Source organism: Saccostrea cucullata, unplaced genomic scaffold (genome assembly GCF_032062105.1).
Source record: "Saccostrea cucullata isolate Sc308-1 unplaced genomic scaffold, CSIRO_AGI_Scuc_v1 ctg4650, whole genome shotgun sequence".
Lineage (NCBI taxonomy): Eukaryota > Metazoa > Mollusca > Bivalvia > Ostreida > Ostreidae > Saccostrea > Saccostrea cuccullata.
Genome location: NW_026918471.1, coordinates 99,219 through 122,581, shown reverse-complemented (window position 1 = coordinate 122,581; position 23,363 = coordinate 99,219). Strand labels below are relative to the sequence as shown.

Below are 23,363 nucleotides of genomic sequence, written 5' to 3'. Positions count from 1 at the left end.
AGGGCGCTCTTCTGATAAATTGCACAATCTATCACTTCTATTTGAAGCTTTTAAGAATCCTGTAAATTCAAATAAAGCCTTGGAATTTTAAATGTAGGTCACTATAAATTATATTTTGCTACAGCAGTCTGAAAGCCCAAGATAATCATTACCAACTACAAACTGCCAAAGTTTGATGACGAAGGAGCACACGGCGGGTTTGAACGGCCGGCAGGAGATTCTCACTCCTCAATGGCACCTGATCCAACTTTTGATGTTTTGTAGGTTTGTGTTGGCCGTGCTGCTATTTTGTATTGTTTTATGGACTTTTGATATTGATTTCTGACCGTTACATATCACCGTATGTTTTTAAGCCTTTATTATCTGAAATATTACGATTTCTACGAGATTCAAAGTAGGACACGGTGACCTTCTTTTTGATAAAAATATTGAGAGTACCCAAAATGCCTCAACTGACTAAGTTTGATAAATTTAAATCTCTGAATATTTGAAATATTTAATACTGCCCAGATATTACAAAAATAGGTCACAATAACCTACTTTTTACTTTACACATTCTGAGGACCCATGATGCATCAAATGACAGAGTTTGATGGTTCTTGATTTATTAATACCATAAATTTAATTGATAAAAAAATTAAAAGGTCATCAAGACTTACATTTTAGTTGGCTTTCTCGTAAGATCAAAGATGCATGCAATAACTTACCAAGTTTGTATATTCGAAGCCAATTAAGAATGGAGATATTAAAATATAGCTATAAAACTGTATAAGCAGGTCATGATGACTTATTTATAGTTGAAATTTCTGAAGTCCGCGATCACAATAAGTACAAATTGACAGATTGATGAGTCTTGTATTAGCCATTGAGAACCTTAAATATTTAAAATTCCAAAAAAAAAACCACATGTCTAATCCGTTGACCAATGATTTCAAAACTTTCGGTTAGACACTGTCAAGATTAGAGAAAATGAAACAATTAATGCAAATTAAAACATCTTTATCAACATTCTTCAAGGACCTAATATATATCAATTGGCAGGGATTGATAATTCTAAGCAAATTAGGACCTTAAAATTTCCAAAGTAAGCCACTGATCCCTACTTTTTGGTTGACATTCTCCGAGGACCTGAGATGCACTAATTGACAAAGTTGATGATTCTAAGCCAATAAGAACCTAAGATATTAAAATATAACCATAAAATTTCAAAAGTAGGCAACTGTGACATAATTTTGGTTAAAATTATTCTAGGGCCGAAGACTCATCAACTGACAAAGGTATGCCCTGAAAGCCTTTAAAACAAGCGCCTGCAATTTTAAACAGTAGATCACTGTGATTAACTTTTCAATTAATAATTTCGACCGATTATTTTTTTTGTTCTTAAGATTTGTTAAGGTATGTCACTGTTATGTTATGCTACAACTTTAACTGGATTCTTTTACCTTCGAAATACCTTTTATCTTTCAGATTACATCGATTTTGTATATATTTTTGGACATTATATGAAATAAATGCGTTCGATTTACAAGATACGTGTGTTGGGTAATTTCGACCACACACGGGGTATTTTCGACCATTTTTGAACCAATACAAAGGAAGTAAGTGGCGTCAGCTCTAATATTGTTTAAAAAAAATAGTAATCTAAACTTTACTGCTGTACAGCATAAAAGATCGAGTAAAAATACTGACCAAAAAATTGACAATTTTCTAAATTTACCTAATTCAAAGACATCGAGTGCACCAGATGTTTATGACGCCGATATGCCAATATTCGTTAAGACTTGCTACAAATGTACATATACAGGCATCTAAACCGCATGTAAATAAAACAAATGATTTTTCACTATTGCAGTAATACTTTCTACCAGGTATTAATTTACAAAATGTTTATCCTAATATTTTTTCCGGACGGTCATGAATTCTTTCTGGTGACATATAGTAAAATGCGTCATTTTACATTGGTCGAAGTTACCCACTGACGCCCGCCGTATTCATGTATGGATAACTTCGGCCGGTTTCTGTTCAGCTGGTTTGCAATCAATTTATGAAAACTAAATACTATAAATTAAAAGTATAAATTTCATTTTCAAAATAATATTTGATGAATTTCAAGTCATGGATTTCCATTGATTGTCTTTCCATGCAAGGTTTTTTTGAGGTGATAGTTCGCCGTACTGGCAAAAACATACTCGTCTGTAATTTTTTGGGTGATAAAGCCTATTCTTTGATGTTATTTTCCAAAAACGATCTTAATAACGCTCATGGAAATAAAATTATTTTGGACACAATATATAAAGAATACGTTTTCTTTCTGCATAATATAAATGTACATACACAATCATACGCCATAAACAAAATATATTAAGGTATTTATGAACGGTCGAAATTAACCAGGTGGTCGAAATTACACCACCCTACCCTAATATGTTAGGTCTCAAGATGTATCCAGTTTCAAGGTTTTTAAATTATAAACGTCTCATTATCTTATATTGGCTTTTAATGTTTTAAAAAATAGGAAATAGAATTCAAAGAATTTTAAGCGGACGTTGTTTGAGAACCCAAGATGCATCAGCGAATAGAGTTAGTTCTTTAAATGAACACTGTCTATAATCCAGAACTTTTTATTTTGTTTACATGATTATCTCCCCCTGTTTAAGGGTCACAACCCTAGTTTTAATGTAAACGGGAGCCCTTGGGCCAAGGGTACCCTGTGGCAAATGACAAATGTAACAGTGATTGGTCAATGATGTTCTTGAGCTATAGCCCATATTCTAAAAAGTCTACACACACCGCGCAAATGGCCATAGAATTAGGTTTTTGAACTCTTGGCAAAGAAGAGTTTAAAATAGGTAGCACGTCTTAAGTAGTAAAAAAATATTGGTTTACAATTATAGTTCATAGTAAATCATCTGTGTCAAATTAAAGCTCGTCAAACATCATAGAAGCTCTGTAGCTACAGCTCTCTCTCAGTGATCGAAAGGGCGTGGGCTAGAAACAACGCTGAGATTGAAATAAGACGATAACTAAAGGTGCTGTGAGCAATGAGCTCACTTAATGATACCCCTCGCCTCTCATATGAATATAATGGTAGTGTTCATGTTTTGATTTGAAATATCCAAAATATGTTTTTGATCATAAAGAAAAATACAAGGTGCAAAATATCATTATGTAATGAAGACTATTTGAAAGTTTCAACAAATTTCATTCATTGGCACATGTATAATAGGAGTCGTGGATAAGAGATGGATACCCAAGCGTAACAGACAGACGAACGAACGAACTACTTTACCGATTATTATATATTATCCCGTTTTTCAAGTGGGAGTAAAATTCATTTAACCAGCTATCAAACGTTCCTTTCCCATTCGCTTGGTCCTTTGAAGTAAAATTTGAGGGTATTATTAATGAGACCTTGAAAACTACAACCTATGTTATTGTGGCTTTATTCCAAGCCCTGTATAGCAAGCGAGGGTCCAGATGTGTAGCTTATCACTTTATATTGTGACATGTCTACTTGCATGAAAACTGGTACGCAAAACACGTACAATTGACCAACAATTAATGAAGTTAAGTCTCTTGTAGACGTGTTGACGTCTCTTTATAAGACCCAAAGGTCACAACTCACAATAATATCATTATGGGTCTGCTAATTATCAGAAAATGTACTTTTAAAACCGGCCCATATTAAGAGGCCCAGGGGTCACATCGCTCAATTGACCATCGGATAGAAAAAGCACAAATCAGATCACAATTGAAAAGTTTACTTTAAAGGGGTAGGGGTTGCAGGGGGGGGGGGGCTTGAATTCTAAAACTAAAACCTCCATATCAATTCTGCATATAACTTATTGATAAATTTCTTGAGAAAAAATATAGGTTTTTTAACATTTAGTTTTTGTATATTCCTTTGTAATAATTTGAATTTGACTCTCCTTTGTTGCCCTCTCTACCCAAAAGGGTACTCTTCATTTGAACAAATTAAAATCTTCAATACATGAGGATGCTTGTTTATATAACCTATTATAGCTTTTCTTGAATTGAGATTTTGTCCCTTTATTTTTCTTAGGTAAAACTTTGATCCATCATTGATACCCTTCCCTACCTTTGGAGGTTATGTTTTGAACAAATTTTAATTCTACACTACCTGTGGATGCTTACATATAAATAACACTAATCATGACTTTGCTATGCTTTAGATAATGATGTATTTCCTATATATTCCTGTAAAAATGTAATTGCCCTTTGTGGTCCCATCCTACATGTACACCTGGGGGTCATGATTTGAACAAATTCCAATGTACGCTACCTGAGGATGATTCAGTACGAGTTTCATCTTTCCACTCCCTATGGATCTTGAAAAGAAGACTTTCAAAGATTTCTCCTTATATATACTTATGTAAAATTTGATCGGCCATTGTGGCCCCATCCTTGCCCCAGGAGTCATCATTTGAACAAAGTCATATCTACATTACCTGAGGATAACTAAACATGAGTTTCATCTTTCCTGAACCAGGGGTTCTTGAGAAGAAGATTTTTTTAACTGCTTTTAATTTTTCACTAATTTTATAATTATCTCCCCTTGAAAAAGGGTTTGGTCCCTCATTTTAACAAACTTGAATTCCCTTCACCTAGGGATACTTTGTAGCAAGTTTGGTTGAAATTGGTCCAGCGGTTCTTGAGAAGAAGGTTAAAATGTGTAAAGTTTTCAACGACACCAACAACAACTACGACGCCAACGACAACATCCACAGAAACGGACAAAGAAGAATGTATGGCTTTAGCTTAATTGTGCCCTAAAAATTTAATGTTTTCAAAAACTTCTAAAAGTGGCTTAAATATTAGTTAAGTTCATGACTGTGAAAGATCAGTAAAGAAAATAACATGAAGGAGTACCATTCTGGAAATATGACGTTATTAATTTGATACATTTCTCTATTTCAAAAAAGAAATCTGCCTCAAAATCACCCATTTCAAGGTAATTTTCCTTTACAAAATAGTGTCCACAGCCGTCGCCCACTTTAATATTTGGATGTGTTGTGCTTAATACAATGAAAAATTACATATCTAAAAATCTTTTTGGGCGATGCCTGTGGACAAATTTTCTGAAAAAAAATCAATTGAAAATTGATGTCTTCCGCAACATTTTAAGAAATAAGGGAAAATGCACATGTTTATGACGTCACAATTAGCATTTAGGAATGTATGTAAGAAAAATGATTTGTATAATTTTCTGCACGGAATTTCAATGATTCATAATACATGAGATTTCATTTTTTACATCAGTTTCAATTTTAAGAAATTTACAGGGCAAGATTTTAATTGAGAGTGTACCTTCTTCTTTTGATTAGAAAAGCTCAATTGAGCCTTCGGCTCAGGTGAGTTAAAATATACAATAAATTAACCGATTATAAATTTTTATTCCCCATTCCATATGAAGCACAATATTATTTACTTTTTACTTGTTATCTGCAAGACAATAATGAATCCATAAAATCTCAATTCCATTATAACAAAAGTCTTCTAAATGTTCTTGAGAAAAATCTATATTCTTATAACTAATAACAACATATAATAACTAATGACGGGAGGGGGAGAGTTTGATATTTAAGAAAACCGATATGGTACCAATCTTTAAGAAAATACAGAAAAAGAAGTTTTTCTAAATATGATTCTTTTTCCGTGTCCATAGACAAGTAGGCGTCTTTTATTAGTTTATATTTACATTTCCAATGTCTTATATATTCGAGATAAAATTACAAATTGTAAATGTACCTTATTTCCCAGTCAATGTAATTGTGCGGTTCCAAAAAAAAAAAAACACAAGAAGCCAATGTGCCACATCGCTCACCCGAGCATTGTGGCTAGGAAAAAAGATAAGTTGGTTTATTATTGAAAAGTTTAAATCCAAAAGTAGTCCCATGTCTATAGTAACCAATCATGGCTTTGCTATTCTTAAAGAAGATTTTTAAAGAATTTTCCAAAATATTTCTATGTAAAACTTTGATCGGCCATCTTCCCCTGGGGGGATCATGATTTGAACAAACATGAATGTATTCTACCTGATGATGCTTCCATAAAAATATGAGTAATTATGGATTTGTTATTCTCGAGAAGATTTTTAAAGAATTTTCCTATATATTTATTTCTATGTAAAATTAAGTCGGCCATTGTGGCCCTGCCCTACCCCTAGGGGTCATGATTTGAACAAACTTGAACATACACTACATGAGATTGCTTCCATATCAATATTAGCATTTATGGCTTTGTTATTCTTGAGAAGAAGATTATTAAAGACTTTTCCTATATATTTCTATGTAAAAATTTGGTCGGCCATCTTGGCCCCGCCCTACCCCCAGGGGTCATGATTTGAACAGAGGTGAATCTATACTACATGAGAATGCGTCCATATAAATATGAGCAATTATGCCTTTGTTGTTTTTGGGAAGAATTTTCCTACTCGGCTATGTTAAGGAAGGTCAGAGTTCACATTCCTTGTACATCGTATTGGAATTTCAATTGTGACGTCATTGAAATTTAACAAGCCACAAAAATTAATTAACGGCATGATCAGGCGTAAATAACAACTTGAATTTATTTATTTTATTGATTATTTATAAAATCTTGTAATATTGCAATACTTGATAGCAATACAGTCGAGTAATGGAAGAAAGCCTTTTGTCAAATATGACGTCATCAGCCTTGACATGACGCAGCACTAGTGATCAAGAGGAGTAGATTGTTTAATAATTACAAGAATGCTTAAATAAATATGATAACATTGCTAATTTTTAGACCTAATCATTAAAACTAAAAGAAAATAATTTACTAAATACAATGTGTATAGAATATGAATTTATCTAGTAGCATTGAAGTTGCACAGGGATAAGGAATATAGAGAATATCGCAAAAAAGATGAACGTCTTCGTGATTTACATCAAAAGTGCAAGGGCATAGACTATTTTGTTTGAGCTGAAATTTGGAATATTTATTGCTCATATAGTGTATATTTTGAAAAGTGCTTTAAATTATGGCTTTGTTATTCTTGAGAAGAAGATTTTTAAAGAATTCTCCTATATATTTCTATGTAAAACTTTGGTCAGCCATCTTTGCCCTGCCCTAGCATCGGGGGTCATGATTTAAACAAATTTGAATCTGCAACAATTGAGGATGTTTCCAAACAAGTTTCATTTTTCCTGGCACAGTGGTTCTAGAGAAGAAGACTTTTAAAACATACCACCAAATTTTCACTAATTACCAATTATCTCTCCTTGAATGAGGGCGAGGCCCTCAACAAATTTGAGTCCCCTTTACCCAAGGATGCTTTGTGGCAAGTTTGGTTGAAATTAATCCAGCGGTACTTGAGAAGAAGTCGAAAATGTGAAAACTTTAAAGACAGACGGACAGACAGCCGAACAAAATGTGATCAGAAAAGCTCACTTGAGCCTTCCGCTCAGGTGATCAAAAAACCACATGCAAGGCGGAGCAAACAGCTAGACACAAGTATGGCTTGGATCACGTTGATTGGCAGAATAAAAGCGTAAATGTAAGGATTAAAAGTCACTCAACTTAAACGATTGATCACATAATGAAATCAAAAATATTACAGTTATTCCTTAAATCAATTTATTTAAGTGTACAATCCCACCTCTCAAAAAAAAAGGGGGGGTATGGATTTAGGGAGGGAGTACATGTACTCCTCAAAGATCCCCCCAAGCACCCACTACAGTTAATTAAAAAAAGCTGGCGTAATCATTGAGAAGTTCTTTGTGTTTTCTTTTTTGTATATTTTGTATTATACCCCAGCCATTATAACTTGCTATCAAATGTGTTTTCAATCGATCAATAAAGTGCCCAGCCTACTCCGACTATTTATTATGTGTCACAATTAAAACCCAATTCGGAAAAGCACAACATTCCGGAATTAGCATCCATTTGAGGGCTCTTTTTATGGCTCTTTTTATTACCTGAAATAAAACTAAAGCACCGTTTTTAATGAAATTTTTTGCACATGTTGTACAACAGAGTTTAAAAAATTAGGATTTAATGCTGAATAATTAAGATTTGAGTTAATTACTAAAAGTTAGAGGGGTCCGAAAAAGGACCAAGGCACTACACTTTAGTGGAAATATTCTTTAAAAGTGGATTGCCTATACTTGGTCATAATTACGAGAGCCGGATAGGCTCATTTCTGAAAAGATAAAAATAATATTTTACTCGATATAAAGAGTAAATTATTTCGTTTTAACGAGTTAGCTATCTCGTAATAACGACTCAGTATCTCGTTATCACGAGTGAATATCGTTGTAACGAGTTAATTATGTCGTTATAACGACTTAGTTTTATCTTGTTATTACGAATTACTTATTAAATTAAAACGAATTAGTTTCTCTTTATAACGAGTTAATTATCTCTTTATAACGAGTTAGTTATCTCGTTATATCGAGTTTATTAACTCGTTATAACGTGTTAGTTATCTCGATCGCTATAACGAGTTAATTATCTCGTTATACCGTGATAGTTATCTCGTTATGACGAGTTAATTATCTCGTTATGACGAATTAGTTATTATAGAAATATGGACTCTATGTAGGTCAATATGCATTTATAATGACCCAGGAAGACAGATATTGACCGAAGATACATGTAGTATATCGACCGAGGGCGCTAGCCCGAGGTCGATATACTTCATGTATATTACATTATATAAATAATAATTTCCAAAATTTTTTAGTACAATGTATATCTTCCTATGTTTACAGAGATAGTATTAACCATAAATAAATTGAATGTAAATGTTTCAGAATTCATTGAATATCACTCAGAGGAAATTGTTTCGGTAATAAATTTTAACCCATATCATAATAATAACGCAATATATCTATCTCCGAATAACACAGAATACCCCCTCCCCCAGATTGAGAATCGCACTCGTTTACACTTGCAGAGGAAATGCACTCACAAAATATAAATACCTATGTCTTCTAAGATAAGATACAATCTTATACATGGCATGCTTGTCTTTATTTTCTTTAGTCTCCGTAATCGCGTAAACAGCGTCAAAACTCTGCTCGCCGAGTGAGTGGAAAAGTCGAACTCAACCATGAAAGGGTATCACCGTATGTGCTAAGTATTCCCGAAAAATGTTGACAGATATGCTTGTAATTGTTTTTTATTATCAGCCTCAGAGTTCTTCACTATGTCTTTTAAATTTTTCTTACCTACAACTTGCGAACTTCCATGTTTGTCTAAAGCGAAAGTGAAAACGAGGCAGCTCGTGCGAGTCATTATTCGCTTTCAGCGGTCGTTATTAAAAAATAAGTACTTCGTATTGACCAATCAGATTATCGGATTTAACAAAGTTATATAATATATCGTTATAACGAGTTAATTATCTCGTTATAACGATTTAACTATCTCGTTATAACGATTTAACTATCTCGTTATAACGAAGTAATAATTTCCCCTTTATCTCCAAATGAATAGCAATATAGGAATTAAAATTGGCTGTAGTTTTAATGCCATTGAAGTTTAGTTGATAGTTAACAATCGTACTTAACTTGAAAATTGATAAAGAGATGCAAATATAATTTGCGATATGGTTCAAATAATATTAATCTTGAACTGTCTTGTTTTCAATAATCACAATTCGATAAAAATAGCAATCTTTTAATCGATCACATTTATGCGTGGACGTCTCTAAGACAACAATAAATATATATATATATATATATATATATATATATATATATATATATATATATATATATATATATATATATATATATATATATAAAGCACTAAAAAACCAACAACACTGTATATCCTAAATGTCGGATCTACCAAGTAGATACAAGGTCACGGATGGAAATTTATATAAAGCACTAAAATGACCAACGACACGAACAATAAAAATTGTCAAATTTTCGGGACGCCCTGTCCCTTCCTCAGGACAAAGAAAAAAGTTAAAAAGTCATAAAAACAAAGGAAAAAGAGAAACAAAAACAACTAGCACTACTACTAAACTACTAAACACTAGATATTTACATAATTACATGTTGAATTGGAAATATTAAGAACACAAATAATGAAAGAAATCCGGACCGCTGTGAAATGCGTCCGGTCTATCGGGTATACTCGGGTGAAGTGCGATTTACATAATTGAACGAATTAATTATGCTAATTAATTACGATAATCAGCAAATCGTACATTGTTTCATTATCTCAAAATGGCTTAACTTTACTTAATAAAGAATAATCAAAGAAAAATAATATAGCAGAGATATTTAAACATATGAATTATGATCCATTATAAATTTTGAAATATTTAAAGATTTATTACCGGGAAAAAATTTTAACAAAAGCGTAAACAATAAATAGTTTTTTGATAATTGAACGAATTAATTATGCTAATCAATTAAGATAATCAGTAAATCGTACAGTGTTTCATTCTCTCAAAATGGCATAACTTTACTTAATAAAGAATAATCAAAGAAAAATAATATAGCAGGGATATTTAAACATATGAATTATGATCCATTATAAATTTAAGCATTTATTACCGGGAAAAAAAATTTTTTGACAAAAGCGTAAACAATAAATAGTTTTGTGGGTTGTCCGAAAGTTGGTGACGCAAATTAACAGTAGAGTTAACACTAAATTGAGAGAATAATCTTGTCTAGTATCATCAGGAATTGGGTCTAGTTTACGTTCATTCTGGTGAAGTCATTCAGTTTGTTAATGCCGTTAGGGCGGAATGACTTCAATCTGTGCATCCAGAACTTCTCTTTGCTTTTTCTCTGAGCATCTGTCCATCTTGGGTTATGGTCAATCACCACTACTGTCATGTCCTCCCATTTGTGACCCTCAAGGTTGAAATGTTCCCCAACGGGTTCATTGAGTTTTTTGGTCCTAATGGTCGAGCGGTGGTTATTGACTCTCCTGCGGAGATCTCCTGTTTCACCAATATACTGTTTGGAGCAAACTTTGCAACTGATGAGATAAATGCAGTTGTCAGTCTGACAGGACAAATTCCCTAGTATTTTGTAGCTGCGGCCTGTAACAGGGCTGCTAAAACTGTCTGTGTCAGTGCTGTGCTTACAAAGAAGACATCTTCTGTCAGAGCAAGTTTTAAAGCCCCCGTTTGGTAATGGGTTGTCCAGTCTGGTTCTTACTACCATGTCCTTAAGGTTCCTTGGGCGTCTGTATGCAGCCAGTGGGGGTTCCTTAAAGACCTCTGCCATTCGTTTGTTTGAATGGAGAATTGGAAGGTTCTTTTGAAGGATACCGCTAAGGTTCTTAAGGACGGGATGGTATGTAGTTACCAGAGGGACCCTGCCGCTATTGTCTTTCTCCTTGTAGCGTAATAGATTTTGCCTGTCATGTCCCGCCATCTCATCAATAGCTGTTTGTACGGTGCGGGCATTGTAGCCTCTTTTGCATAAGTGGGACTTAAGAAGACCACTTTGCTCCTGATATAAGGCAGGGGAGGAACAGATGCGTCGAATTCTGGTGGCTAGACCCTTAGGCACTCCCTTAAAAGTGTGTGGGGGATGACAGCTAGTGGGCATAAGATATAGGTGGGAGTCTGTGGGTTTGGTGTGGAGACTGAATTCGGCAGGGTCCCTCTGGTAACTACATACCATCCCGTCCTTAAGAACCTTAGCGGTATCCTTCAAAAGAACCTTCCAATTCTCCATTCAAACAAACGAATGGCAGAGGTCTTTAAGGAACCCCCACTGGCTGCATACAGACGCCCAAGGAACCTTAAGGACATGGTAGTAAGAACCAGACTGGACAACCCATTACCAAACGGGGGCTTTAAAACTTGCTCTGACAGAAGATGTCTTCTTTGTAAGCACAGCACTGACACAGACAGTTTTAGCAGCCCTGTTACAGGCCGCAGCTACAAAATACTAGGGAATTTGTCCTGTCAGACTGACAACTGCATTTATCTCATCAGTTGCAAAGTTTGCTCCAAACAGTATATTGGTGAAACAGGAGATCTCCGCAGGAGAGTCAATAACCACCGCTCGACCATTAGGACCAAAAAACTCAATGAACCCGTTGGGGAACATTTCAACCTTGAGGGTCACAAATGGGAGGACATGACAGTAGTGGTGATTGACCATAACCCAAGATGGACAGATGCTCAGAGAAAAAGCAAAGAGAAGTTCTGGATGCACAGATTGAAGTCATTCCGCCCTAACGGCATTAACAAACTGAATGACTTCACCAGAATGAACGTAAACTAGACCCAATTCCTGATGATACTAGACAAGATTATTCTCTCAATTTAGTGTTAACTCTACTGTTAATTTGCGTCACCAACTTTCGGACAACCCACAAAACTATTTATTGTTTACGCTTTTGTCAAAAAATTTTTTTTCCCGGTAATAAATGCTTAAATTTATAATGGATCATAATTCATATGTTTAAATATCCCTGCTATATTATTTTTCTTTGATTATTCTTTATTAAGTAAAGTTATGCCATTTTGAGAGAATGAAACACTGTACGATTTACTGATTATCTTAATTGATTAGCATAATTAATTCGTTCAATTATCAAAAAACTATTTATTGTTTACGCTTTTGTTAAAATTTTTTCCCGGTAATAAATCTTTAAATATTTCAAAATTTATAATGGATCATAATTCATATGTTTAAATATCTCTGCTATATTATTTTTCTTTGATTATTCTTTATTAAGTAAAGTTAAGCCATTTTGAGATAATGAAACAATGTACGATTTGCTGATTATCGTAATTAATTAGCATAATTAATTCGTTCAATTATGTAAATCGCACTTCACCCGAGTATACCCGATAGACCGGACGCATTTCACAGCGGTCCGGATTTCTTTCATTATTTGTGTTCTTAATATTTCCAATTCAACATGTAATTATGTAAATATCTAGTGTTTAGTAGTTTAGTAGTAGTGCTAGTTGTTTTTGTTTCTCTTTTTCCTTTGTTTTTATGACTTTTTAACTTTTTTCTTTGTCCTGAGGAAGGGACAGGGCGTCCCGAAAAATTGACAATTTTTATTGTTCGTGTCGTTGGTCATTTTAGTGCTTTATATATATATATATATATATATATATATATATATATATATATATATATATATATATATATATATATATATATATATATATATATATATACATATGTATAATTCGAATTTGAAAAGTATAAATTATTCAATTTGATTTTTTCAGGACAGATATCATAACAAAAATTGAACTAAAATAAGATTGTAACACGTTTGTGTGTATTTTGCACTATTCAGCGGAGACAGATAACGCGATCTCTGAAGACCTAAAAATAAACTTAGATAATGACCACACTAGGGTGACCTTTTAACCTGAACAATTCCCAGAACATGCAATTCATTAGAATGCGGTTGTTTACTTAATTGTTTATCGGAAAATGTATTTGGTTAGCAGGAAGAAGCAACCAATGAGATTGGAGTGACCAGAGTTCAGATGTTTGGATAAATAAACTGCAGAAAACAATATTTTTATAAAGATTATGCAAAAGATTTTTTATTTTATTTTATTTTAAACGTGCATTAAAAGTTTAAAAAGTATTTAAGGTTAGAGTAATAGTAATTAAAATTTAAATTAAAATTTAAAGTAATTATTGCAAATGTCGAAGGAGTTACAAATATAGAGATGAAAATCTACAAAAGTAAACCTAGTATGAAATGAACGGCCGGGATAGACAAGATTTCAGTGGGAAGCTGAATCTTGACTGTCTTGGTTGTATTTCATACAGGTGAGATAATTTTCTAAACTTGCGGTTTTTGTCAAATAATTAAAATTTTCAGATAGCTTAATTTATTTACAGGTTACATTTTTATGTTAAATCTAATAATGTTTAGTATAATGTTTTGTATATTGTAAGAAATTATTTATTGTAATCTAGAGATTACAAATAGATTGTTTGATTTAATAAAGAGTGGGAAGCTGAATCTTGACTGTCTTGGTTGTATTTCATACAGGTTGGGTAACATCTCCACTCCCCAACCATGGCAGCTGCTCTGGTACACAAATTTATACTGAATTATATAATAATTAAAAAAGAATAGTAAAGAGCCATCCCGGTACCTCCACAAGCCAAGCGAGTTCAAAAGGAATAGTGAAAAATAGTCATCCCGGTACCTCTTCACGAGTCCCAGTGAATGAGGTTATCCTGATTATGGAAGGCGATCACTTAAATTCTTTTTATTTATTTACTTTTTTTTATGAAACTGATTTGAAATATTTGTAGCCACCATCATGTATAATTTTGCTTGTTTACGTTGACTAGTAGTAATTTTATCGAAGTTGTGATCGACCCTCGAATGTATAACAACTTTTCTTTTTTTTTTGTACCGTAAAAGTAGAATTTTTAGCGAGGATTTGATTTTGGCATTATAATCGAGGGTGCTGACATCCCTCAAATTGAATATCCCTAAACATGCGTATTATTTCTAATAGATTCTTTAGTAACCATTTTTAAAGCGCTAAAATTACTTCTCGCTAAAATAAAATACCAATTCTCAGGTAGAAATCACTAAATTTGCGTCTGGCTAAAAGAATGGGTGGACTTAACTGGCCAGAAAAAATGCCGTAAATTTAAGTTTCATAAAATGTTTATTTTTTTCCATCTTATAAATCCCTGCTATCTTAACTGTGTATTCATGGTACGGATGTGAATTTAAAACACTCTTTTCGAGGTAAACTAAATAAATATCGAAGGCATGGTGCCTGAAGATTTCTTGAATATCAAGAGATAATCAGGGTCACGCGTTTTTCATCGTCTGAATGCATAGTCAGCACATGTTTGTCGGCTTTCTTAAGAAAACTGTAGTTGTATATTGAACAAAATAATGTTATATTAAAAGGAGAAGAACCGACAAAAGTGTGCTCATACTTAATTTAACAAAAATACATGTTCAAAACAAACTTCTCGCTTCCATTGAAATGTCTTCGATTGACCTGTTAAATATTAAAATTCGTCACGTGATGTCCACCTGCAAGTGTACTCGTGAAAACAGTTACATTGTATTCTTCAACCTGACCTCGATCTTAATCTTGTCTTTGAGCGTGTTTTGTTGCCGTTTTCAGAGTTTAGCAAATTACATATTGTTTTAATTTTGCGTGTCATCACATTTTTAAAATAATTTCATATTGACATCGCTGTAAAATGCTAAAAACGTATTCGAATTTTTGGAAGGAGAGAGGGATAGAGAGAGAGATGTCAATAATGACACCGATCGATAGCCCCGCTTCCTATAAATATTGATTGTGTGAAATAAAAATCACTCCGGGTACATGTCGAATTCCGGAAGACGACACTCATGTATCGTTGCTTCAATTTTGATACACGACAACAGGGCATTGTTTTTGCACGAATGTTCCACCTAATATAACCAAGTATATGTTGCTCTTTACATTGCACATAATTTATTTTGGATTCACTTCATTTACAGATTGTAAGAGGAGTCGCAAAAAGATCCAAAATAGGGCGTTAAGTCCACCCATTCTTTCCACTTATACGGTATATGTTTTAGATAACTTATTAGCTTCAATAATCAATGACTAATTTCCTAAATTAATACATTATAATAGCACGCTAACGCATGCGTTAATGCAACATATATTATATACACTTACAGTGTGATACTTATTAATTTTAGAGTCAAACATCTTTTGAAGAAGGGGGATATGGAGACATCAATGATTAGGTCATGGGCCTGCATAACCTTTGGGGGTTACTGTCTACTCATAACGAGGCACTCTAAAAGTTTCTGTATACATGTACACGAAATTGTCTTTCGGTTTTTTAATGTAAACAATGCAAATCAACTGCATTGTTTATAAATAAATGAATTGCAATCACAGGCACAACCCCTCGATAAAAAACTAGTTTGCTGTTTTTCAATGAAATATTTATCATACACACTCTGAACAAACTTTATCGACCCATCCGTTTTATATGCAATACTTCCTATCACTTACTTGTAGATATATCAACTTTAGATTTTTAACTCGTTATAACGTCTTAGTTATCTCGTTATAACGAGTTTATTTCCTTGTTATAACGAGATAATTAACACTCTGTAAATAGAAAACTAACTCGTTATAACGAGATAGCTAAGTCGTTATAACGAGATATTCACTCGTTATAACGAGATAACTAAGTCGTTACTATACACCTATTTACTGGCTGCGCCTCGGGAAATAGTTTACTGTCTTCGGGGACGATAAACTTGCTATTGTCCTCATAGCCAGTAAATAGGTGCTTTATTACACCAATGCTGACTACTTTTGTTACGTCATTATATACTAGTCAAAAAGTCCCCGGGTAAGTTTTTGCTTTACACCTCTCTTATATTGAATTATTTTAACAGTATAATTTAATTAGTATACAGGATAAAAAAGTAGCAATACAGTTTTTTCTCACTTAATGTATTTTATGGAAGCACTTTAACATAATATGTAGACATGTCAAGACACCCTAGAAATAAAAAATCACAACGTTAAATACTGCATTATCCTCCATTCAAACGAATTCACAGCAAGACAACCGTTCCTCAATGAGTTCACAATATCAAAGAAAAAAATCTTTAATTTATTGAATGTTTTTCCATGGGGAGATAGGTCGTCCTCTAGTTCCGCTAGATTCTGATGCTGAAAAAACTTCTTCCATACGTGTTAATAAGGGTTGAGATTAGGATGACAATGAGGCTTACGGAAAGTACCTGTGCCTAGCTAACAAAAGTTACATAATGTCTTATTACATATGTACCCCAGTCCTCCAGTTTGTCCTCTAGTTTGACATTGAGGGGAAGGCACTTCCGGTTCCGGCTCTATTGATTTTTCCGGATAAACTCTAGGATGATTTTGTAGTGTTTGTTGAAAATCTAGCGATTTCTAATGATAAGAAGGAATTCATGTATGCTTTGTAGGTTTTTCTGGCGATAATTATAATGGTTTTGTATAAAATAAAGTCATACAGTGAAAGGAAACAGAAATCTAGTTACTACGACCAGCTTGGGCCATTTAACTTCACTTTCACATTATTGCGTTGACATACACCGCATTTTAATCGAACATTTTTCTGTTTTTCGCAATCAATTAAAGATGGAGAAGACATGGAAGTAAAAATAATACGAAGAATACACCCGAAAACATATGCAACTCGAACTTCATGCTTTTTAACAAAAACGGTCACGGTCGAGTAATTACACATTCGATTACAATTTTTGGGGGCCTTCACAGGAAAGTATTGCAAATGAAAGACAAAATTGTAAGAAACTAGTACATTGATGTTGAGGTTTTGAACTTTTTGAAAAAAGAAAAGTGGGGACTTATAGCGAAGGAAACAGAATGCTTCCAGTGAATAGTTTGATGACTATTTCACCATGGGCAGATAGCACATAAAACTATATCACAAGATAGAATGTTTATTCCTCATAATTTTATGTAGAACAAATTCACAGAGGTATAAGAAAACGAGATAATTAACTTGTAATAACGAGATTATTAACCTTAAAACGAGATAATTAACTCAATATGACAAGTTATTTTTTTATCTTCTCAGAAATGAGCCTATCTGGCTTTCGTACATTATAAATTATAACGAGATTATTAACCTTAAAACGAGATAATTAACTCAATATGACAAGTTATTTTTTTATCTTCTCAGAAATGAGCCTATCCGGCTTTCGTACATTATAAATCGATCTTTACGAATTAATATTTAAAAAATAGGACTATGGTGGATCTTCATTTGTCAAGATAGAAAAAGTAATATATGTAATATAGAAGCATTAAGATTAAAAGTACATGTCTTTTTACAACTTCCTCTTACGTCCGTCCTTATTTGGATGAATATTTATAAAGAGCATGTATTTTTTTTTAAGATGAAATTTACTTAAAAAAATGAAAATTATTATAATTTATTGTTTTACCCCTGTATGTCCACTTTGCGAACACAGTATCTTTTTGGTCACAAACTTTCTTATCCACCTTCTCGTTCAGACGTTTAGAGGCGTCCACTACCACAACATAGAAAGCTCTCCTGGTCAGGTAAATCTGGTGACAGGCGTAGTACGCACACTGTCCTCCAAAGTCAAAAAATGTCAATGATTTCCTGGCACCAGTTTCTGGTTTACTTTCATCCATATCTTTATTAGATTTTCTGTCATTTTCCTTAACTAAAAATACAATTAATTTTAAAAGGTACTTTTCAATGAATGCGCTCATAAATTTGAATTATGGCGACCAAAAAATAAAAAAATCCTACATACCGGGGGTAACAAAGTTGATTATTTGAAAAAAAAAAATCAACATTGCTTGATCGTTTAAATGCATTATCCAGTATAGGCGTATCTTTTAATAGTGGCCATTAATTATTTTTTATGTCTTTTTATTTTATTTTCTCAAATTTATCTACAATAGATATATTTTTTAAAAATACTTATTTTAACTTCGTGACCTTAACCTTTAAGTTTTCTCCATTAGCCCTGTAATTTTGCTAGATATTCTAAAAATATTTTTTCACGTAGGAAAAAACTTTTATATGTGTATACATGTAACTGTTACAGTCGTTATTTAAATAAAAAGAAACATATATCAGTCAAGACATTGATATGTTTTAATACAAAAGGATTTTTCATAAGAATTACAGAAGGGTTTAAGGTTTGGTTTTGTTTCCAAATACCGTCCGTAGTTCTATTGTATCTCCGTACTAATTTGTCCTATACAAATACACTGTACAATCGTCACGTTGTACATTAAGATGAAATATTATATAAATATAGCATGTAGTTGAGTGTAACATTGAAAATTTTCACCCCAAGAAAACCATTGTCAACCGAGGTGCAGCCGAGGTTGACAATGGTTTTCGAAGGGTAAAAATATTCAATGTTACACTCAACTACATGCAATATTTATTATATTATACTGAATGTTTTATACAAATACATATTACAGTGAACCGTGTGCGCATAAATTCCGCGCAGTCGCTATTTTTTGGAATACAACCCGTCGTCAAACAATGTTGACTGTTGCTACGCAGGAGGGCGTGGCTTCATTATTCAGCGGGTAGTAGTTTTTTTCATCAAATGTTTCTCGACGAATCAGATTCAAGTAATTTACATGAAAGTATAATATAAATGAAATATCCTTTTCACTTTATTGCATGAATACCTTATTCCATGTATTTGGTCCTTCTAATCTTATTGCACAGACTTTGCAATTCCCTCATGCTCCAAACCAACCCAATTCATTCAACAAATCCCGTAGATAATTTCAAAAATCAAATACATGTAGGTGTTAAATATTGTAATGCACTTGAGAAGAAATAGCCCTGTTACCTTTAGTATTGCATTGTATCCTATTTAGCTCCTATAAATCAATTTCATTTAAGTTAAATTATTTAAATTGGTCTACCTCTTAGTGTGCAATCCTCTTCACAGATTTCAAATATTTCTTCGTGAACCTCAAGTCCTTCTGTTGACTTTATTTCCTTTATTTCCCTCTTACTTCGCTTCAGTAGACGATTCAGTAGCGTAGTTTTCCCGGCCCCTGCACATCCTACAATCATCCCCCGTGCGTGATGGACTTCCTGTACTCCCCCTCTCTCGGCGTAGTGAACGTACCGCTCTCTAGCTTTCTGATCCCATTTCAATATCTCCCTAGGGACTTTTACTGCCAATATAAAAATAAAAGATGAAATTTAAAAAATGAAAATAGATTAAGCGTAAAGAGCAAAAATATATTATCATTATTTTTACTTGTTTAGATCACGTATAAGCATAATTTTTAGCAGTTACTGGAGTATGGAATTTTGGCATTATAAACGAGGTAGCCAAAATTGCTAAAAATGAATATCGCTAAAAATTAAATGCGCTAAATTTTAATAGCTTCTTTAGCGGGCTTTTTAAAATCGCCAAAATAACATCTCGGTAAAATTTCAATGTATGCGGTACATGAATATTAATTAAAAATCTTTTAGTGTAACCCTAAAAATGAAGATGCCAGGATTTAATAAACGACTCATCAGTTTTTTTTTTCAGTGCATTTAAAAGACGAAAATCGTTTTAACATTTCTTTTTCTCATCATAAAACAGGTTATAAATTTCTAAATACACTCATTGATAAAACACTTACTCAGTTATAGATCATCATAATGTAAAAGAATTCTTTTAAGATTTGAATACAATAAACCTATTTAAGCCCTATGCTCGACAATTGACGACAAATAGGTAATGATTTGAACTAATATAAATTTGGTTTGCGTTTTTATGAATGTACATTAATTTAAATTTTTCTCCATGTTGAGTGTCAGAAAAAGGGGAGGGAATTTCTGGATGTTCAAGGCAGTACGTAGATTTCAAGCCCCTCCTCCATCACGTTTCTGACAATTTACTTCATTTTGTCATTTGGAATTTATGGTTTGTGTTTTTATTTATTATTTTTGAAGTAGGATATAGCATTGATTCCGAGATAAAAAACGCAATTTAATGTTGGGTTGATTAAAAAAGTTAGATCCAGCTCCTTTAAAAATTTGAACACGCTATCGTCGCTACACAAAGAAATTGAGTTTTAAAAGATGACAATGAGGCAGATCAGTATTTGGGGTGGGTGGGTGGGGATTATCGGGGGCGTGTATTTTTATTAAATTAACGAGGCCCAATCTAGTTTATAGAAATTACGAAAACTGAATGATAAAAATAATTAATTCTTCGAAATAAATCTTTATGCATTATGCTAAGAAAAATTAGAATGACATTTTGTTACTTTGCCTTTATTGTAGTCAAATAGGGGCACTTTCTAGAAATGGACCATTTTTCGTGCTTTTATACACAATAACATACTAAAACTACCCAATAAACAAAGGAATTGACAAATAAGAAAAACTGAATGATGCAATATATTGTTTTTCACACATATCAAGCAAATTTGCATCCCTCTTTTAAAATCGGAAGTAGCTTTTATTGCAGTGAAAAGGGGGCATATCAAAATACAAAAATAGGACTTATTTTATTCAACTAGGTATTCTAAAAGTCGCAATGGGTTTAAATAACATCAACAGACGATTGTAAGACTGTATTAGTTTTTATAACTTAAATAGGTCTTACAATAGAAAAAATTTTCTCTCCATACTCAACAAAAAATAGTGAGTATAACCACTTCGATATGTTCGAGAAGAAAGATTTAAAATAGTTTACCTTTGGTTGTAGTTTTTTTTCTTAATTACAAATTGAAATTAAAAAGATAAAATCAATAAATCTGTACCAAGAAATCGATACCCCCAAATAAATCATGTTCCAAAGTTCTCTATTAATAAAAAAAAATATGTTTTCTAAAAACATGTAAATGATAGAAATCCCAGAATGAGTCAGCTTTCAACAAGCACAGTCCATAGAGCTATTAGGTATAGAGCAAGTAGGTATGAAAAATCATCAAAACATTTTAGTGCAATTTGACGTCATTTTAATTGTGACGTTATTGTATTCAATTGTGACGGCAGTCAAGGGTACTGTGACGTGCCTGAGTTGACGCTGCGTTAAAACGTATGTGCAGTTCAAGTAGATCAGGCCTCGTTAAAATGCACAATCATTAAGTATCCTTTTAAATCGTTTTGCGAATGAATTGGAAAAAAATAGCTAAAATAAATGCCATAATTTAGTTATTCAAAACACAGTATCAGAAAAACATTTCCCATTCACAAGAAGCCGATGCCACAATAAAAACTTTAATTATGAGTCTCTGGAACAACAAAATTTTTACTTTTCAAATATATCCACTTATCCTGCCGAATCAATATTAAAAAGACGTAGAAATTTATTTAAAGGTCTTTTTGACTTGATCTAGCAGTTAAAAAGCAGAATATAGTAAACGATACTCCAATTAATAATTTGGTAATTTTAGTTAATTACAAGGTGCGTGGTTAGGGATTTTACAAGTTGTGAAAAATGTAAAAATGAGAAATGCAAAATCATAAAAAAAGGTAAACAATCAAACGTAGGAAATGTTATTTTTTCACAAGTAATACTTACAACATCTACTGACGCTGTCATGAATCCTTTCGTCAGACAGGGTACAGTGTGTGATGATGTCCAGCTGTAGTTTGTCTATAAAGAGGTCATACATCTCCTCCGGTCTGTCTGATACATACAGACATCTCTCTCCCTCAGTCCTCTCATAACACCAGGACCGGCAGTATTCCGATATCACGTCACGTGACGCTGTGGTCAGGAAAAACTCCAGATCACTGTCCTCCATCAGACACTCCGTAACAAAGGCGTACATGACGTCATGTCTGATGTCGTCTGATATAAACGTTATCACACCGTTATGTGTTTTCTTGACATCACGCTGAAGGGTTGTCACATCAGCATCATCAGACGGAGAAATCTTTTGAAAATACCTTTCCCGTATCTTTACCAATATTGACCTGAACGTCTCTCCATTTACAGTAGCAGTGTACTTGTCACACAACAGTAAACCATAAAGAACACTTTTTTCCACTTCTGAATAGTTATGATACTTGCCTAAAATGAATGAAATCCAAAAGTTAAAGGGTCACATGTTCATGTATTACCAATAACAGGCCAATTTAGAAAACGTTTTATCAAAGAATACTTTCTCAGACAATTCCACTACATGTACGTTTTTAGACAAAAAAAAATTGATAAAACAGAGTCTTTTTATGATTGCCTTTATAAAAATTATTTTATACGTACAGAAATGAAAAAAATCGGGCACTTTATGAAAGCTGCATGTATACTTTAAACGTTGCATGTATTTGCTCATTTTTCGTATTTCGGTTTGAAAAAAATGTAATGTATATACAGTATTGTATTTTTCGGAAACACCGATCTATAGTTTCATGTGGAGGGGTATTCAATTCTCTAAAAGGGCTATTTATAAATGTAACGGTTAATTTTTCGCATAATAAAAGAGCGCGAAACGCGCACCATACTTTTTTAACCGACAGTTTATTTATAGAGTTTCTGTCCTTGCGCCAGGTATTTAATTTTATTTAGAGATCATATTATTAAAAACTTCATAAAAATTCTGTTTGAATATTAATCTAGTAGTTATCTATTTTTTATAAATTTTCAGTGCAGTAATTTGAATTTATAAAATTATTATTTTGTTGAGTAAATCTCTAAGATTTAAACTGGTTCGTCAAGTAATTTATTTATACTCACTGTGCTGACGCCCCTGTGTTGAATGGAACGTGTTCGAGTTTGAGAGTGATACGTGTTATGGTAAGAATGGTGTTAATTTTGTGTTTTATTTAACTTGAATTACACTAAATATTATATCTTTTTATCGTTATTATAATAAATACCGGTATATTGTT

The 23,363-nt window shown here is 32.9% G+C and overlaps 1 protein-coding gene across 1 annotated transcript in view; it reads right to left on the bottom strand.

Annotated features, from left to right (window-relative positions):
* The window catches only part of LOC134266584 (probable serine/threonine-protein kinase pats1), a gene marked incomplete at its 3' end in the record, with an annotated part of 30,584 nt that extends 8,281 nt beyond the window's left edge, over window positions 1-22,303 (bottom strand). Inside the window, exons 1-3 of the mRNA XM_062748810.1 lie at window positions 22,051-22,303; window positions 19,439-19,696; window positions 17,956-18,201 (exon numbers count right to left, since the gene is read on the bottom strand). Coding sequence (XP_062604794.1) covers window positions 17,956-18,201; window positions 19,439-19,696; window positions 22,051-22,303 — 757 coding nt within the window. The remainder of the gene's footprint in view (window positions 1-17,955; window positions 18,202-19,438; window positions 19,697-22,050) is intronic.
* Between the last annotated feature and the right edge of the window lie 1,060 nt (window positions 22,304-23,363).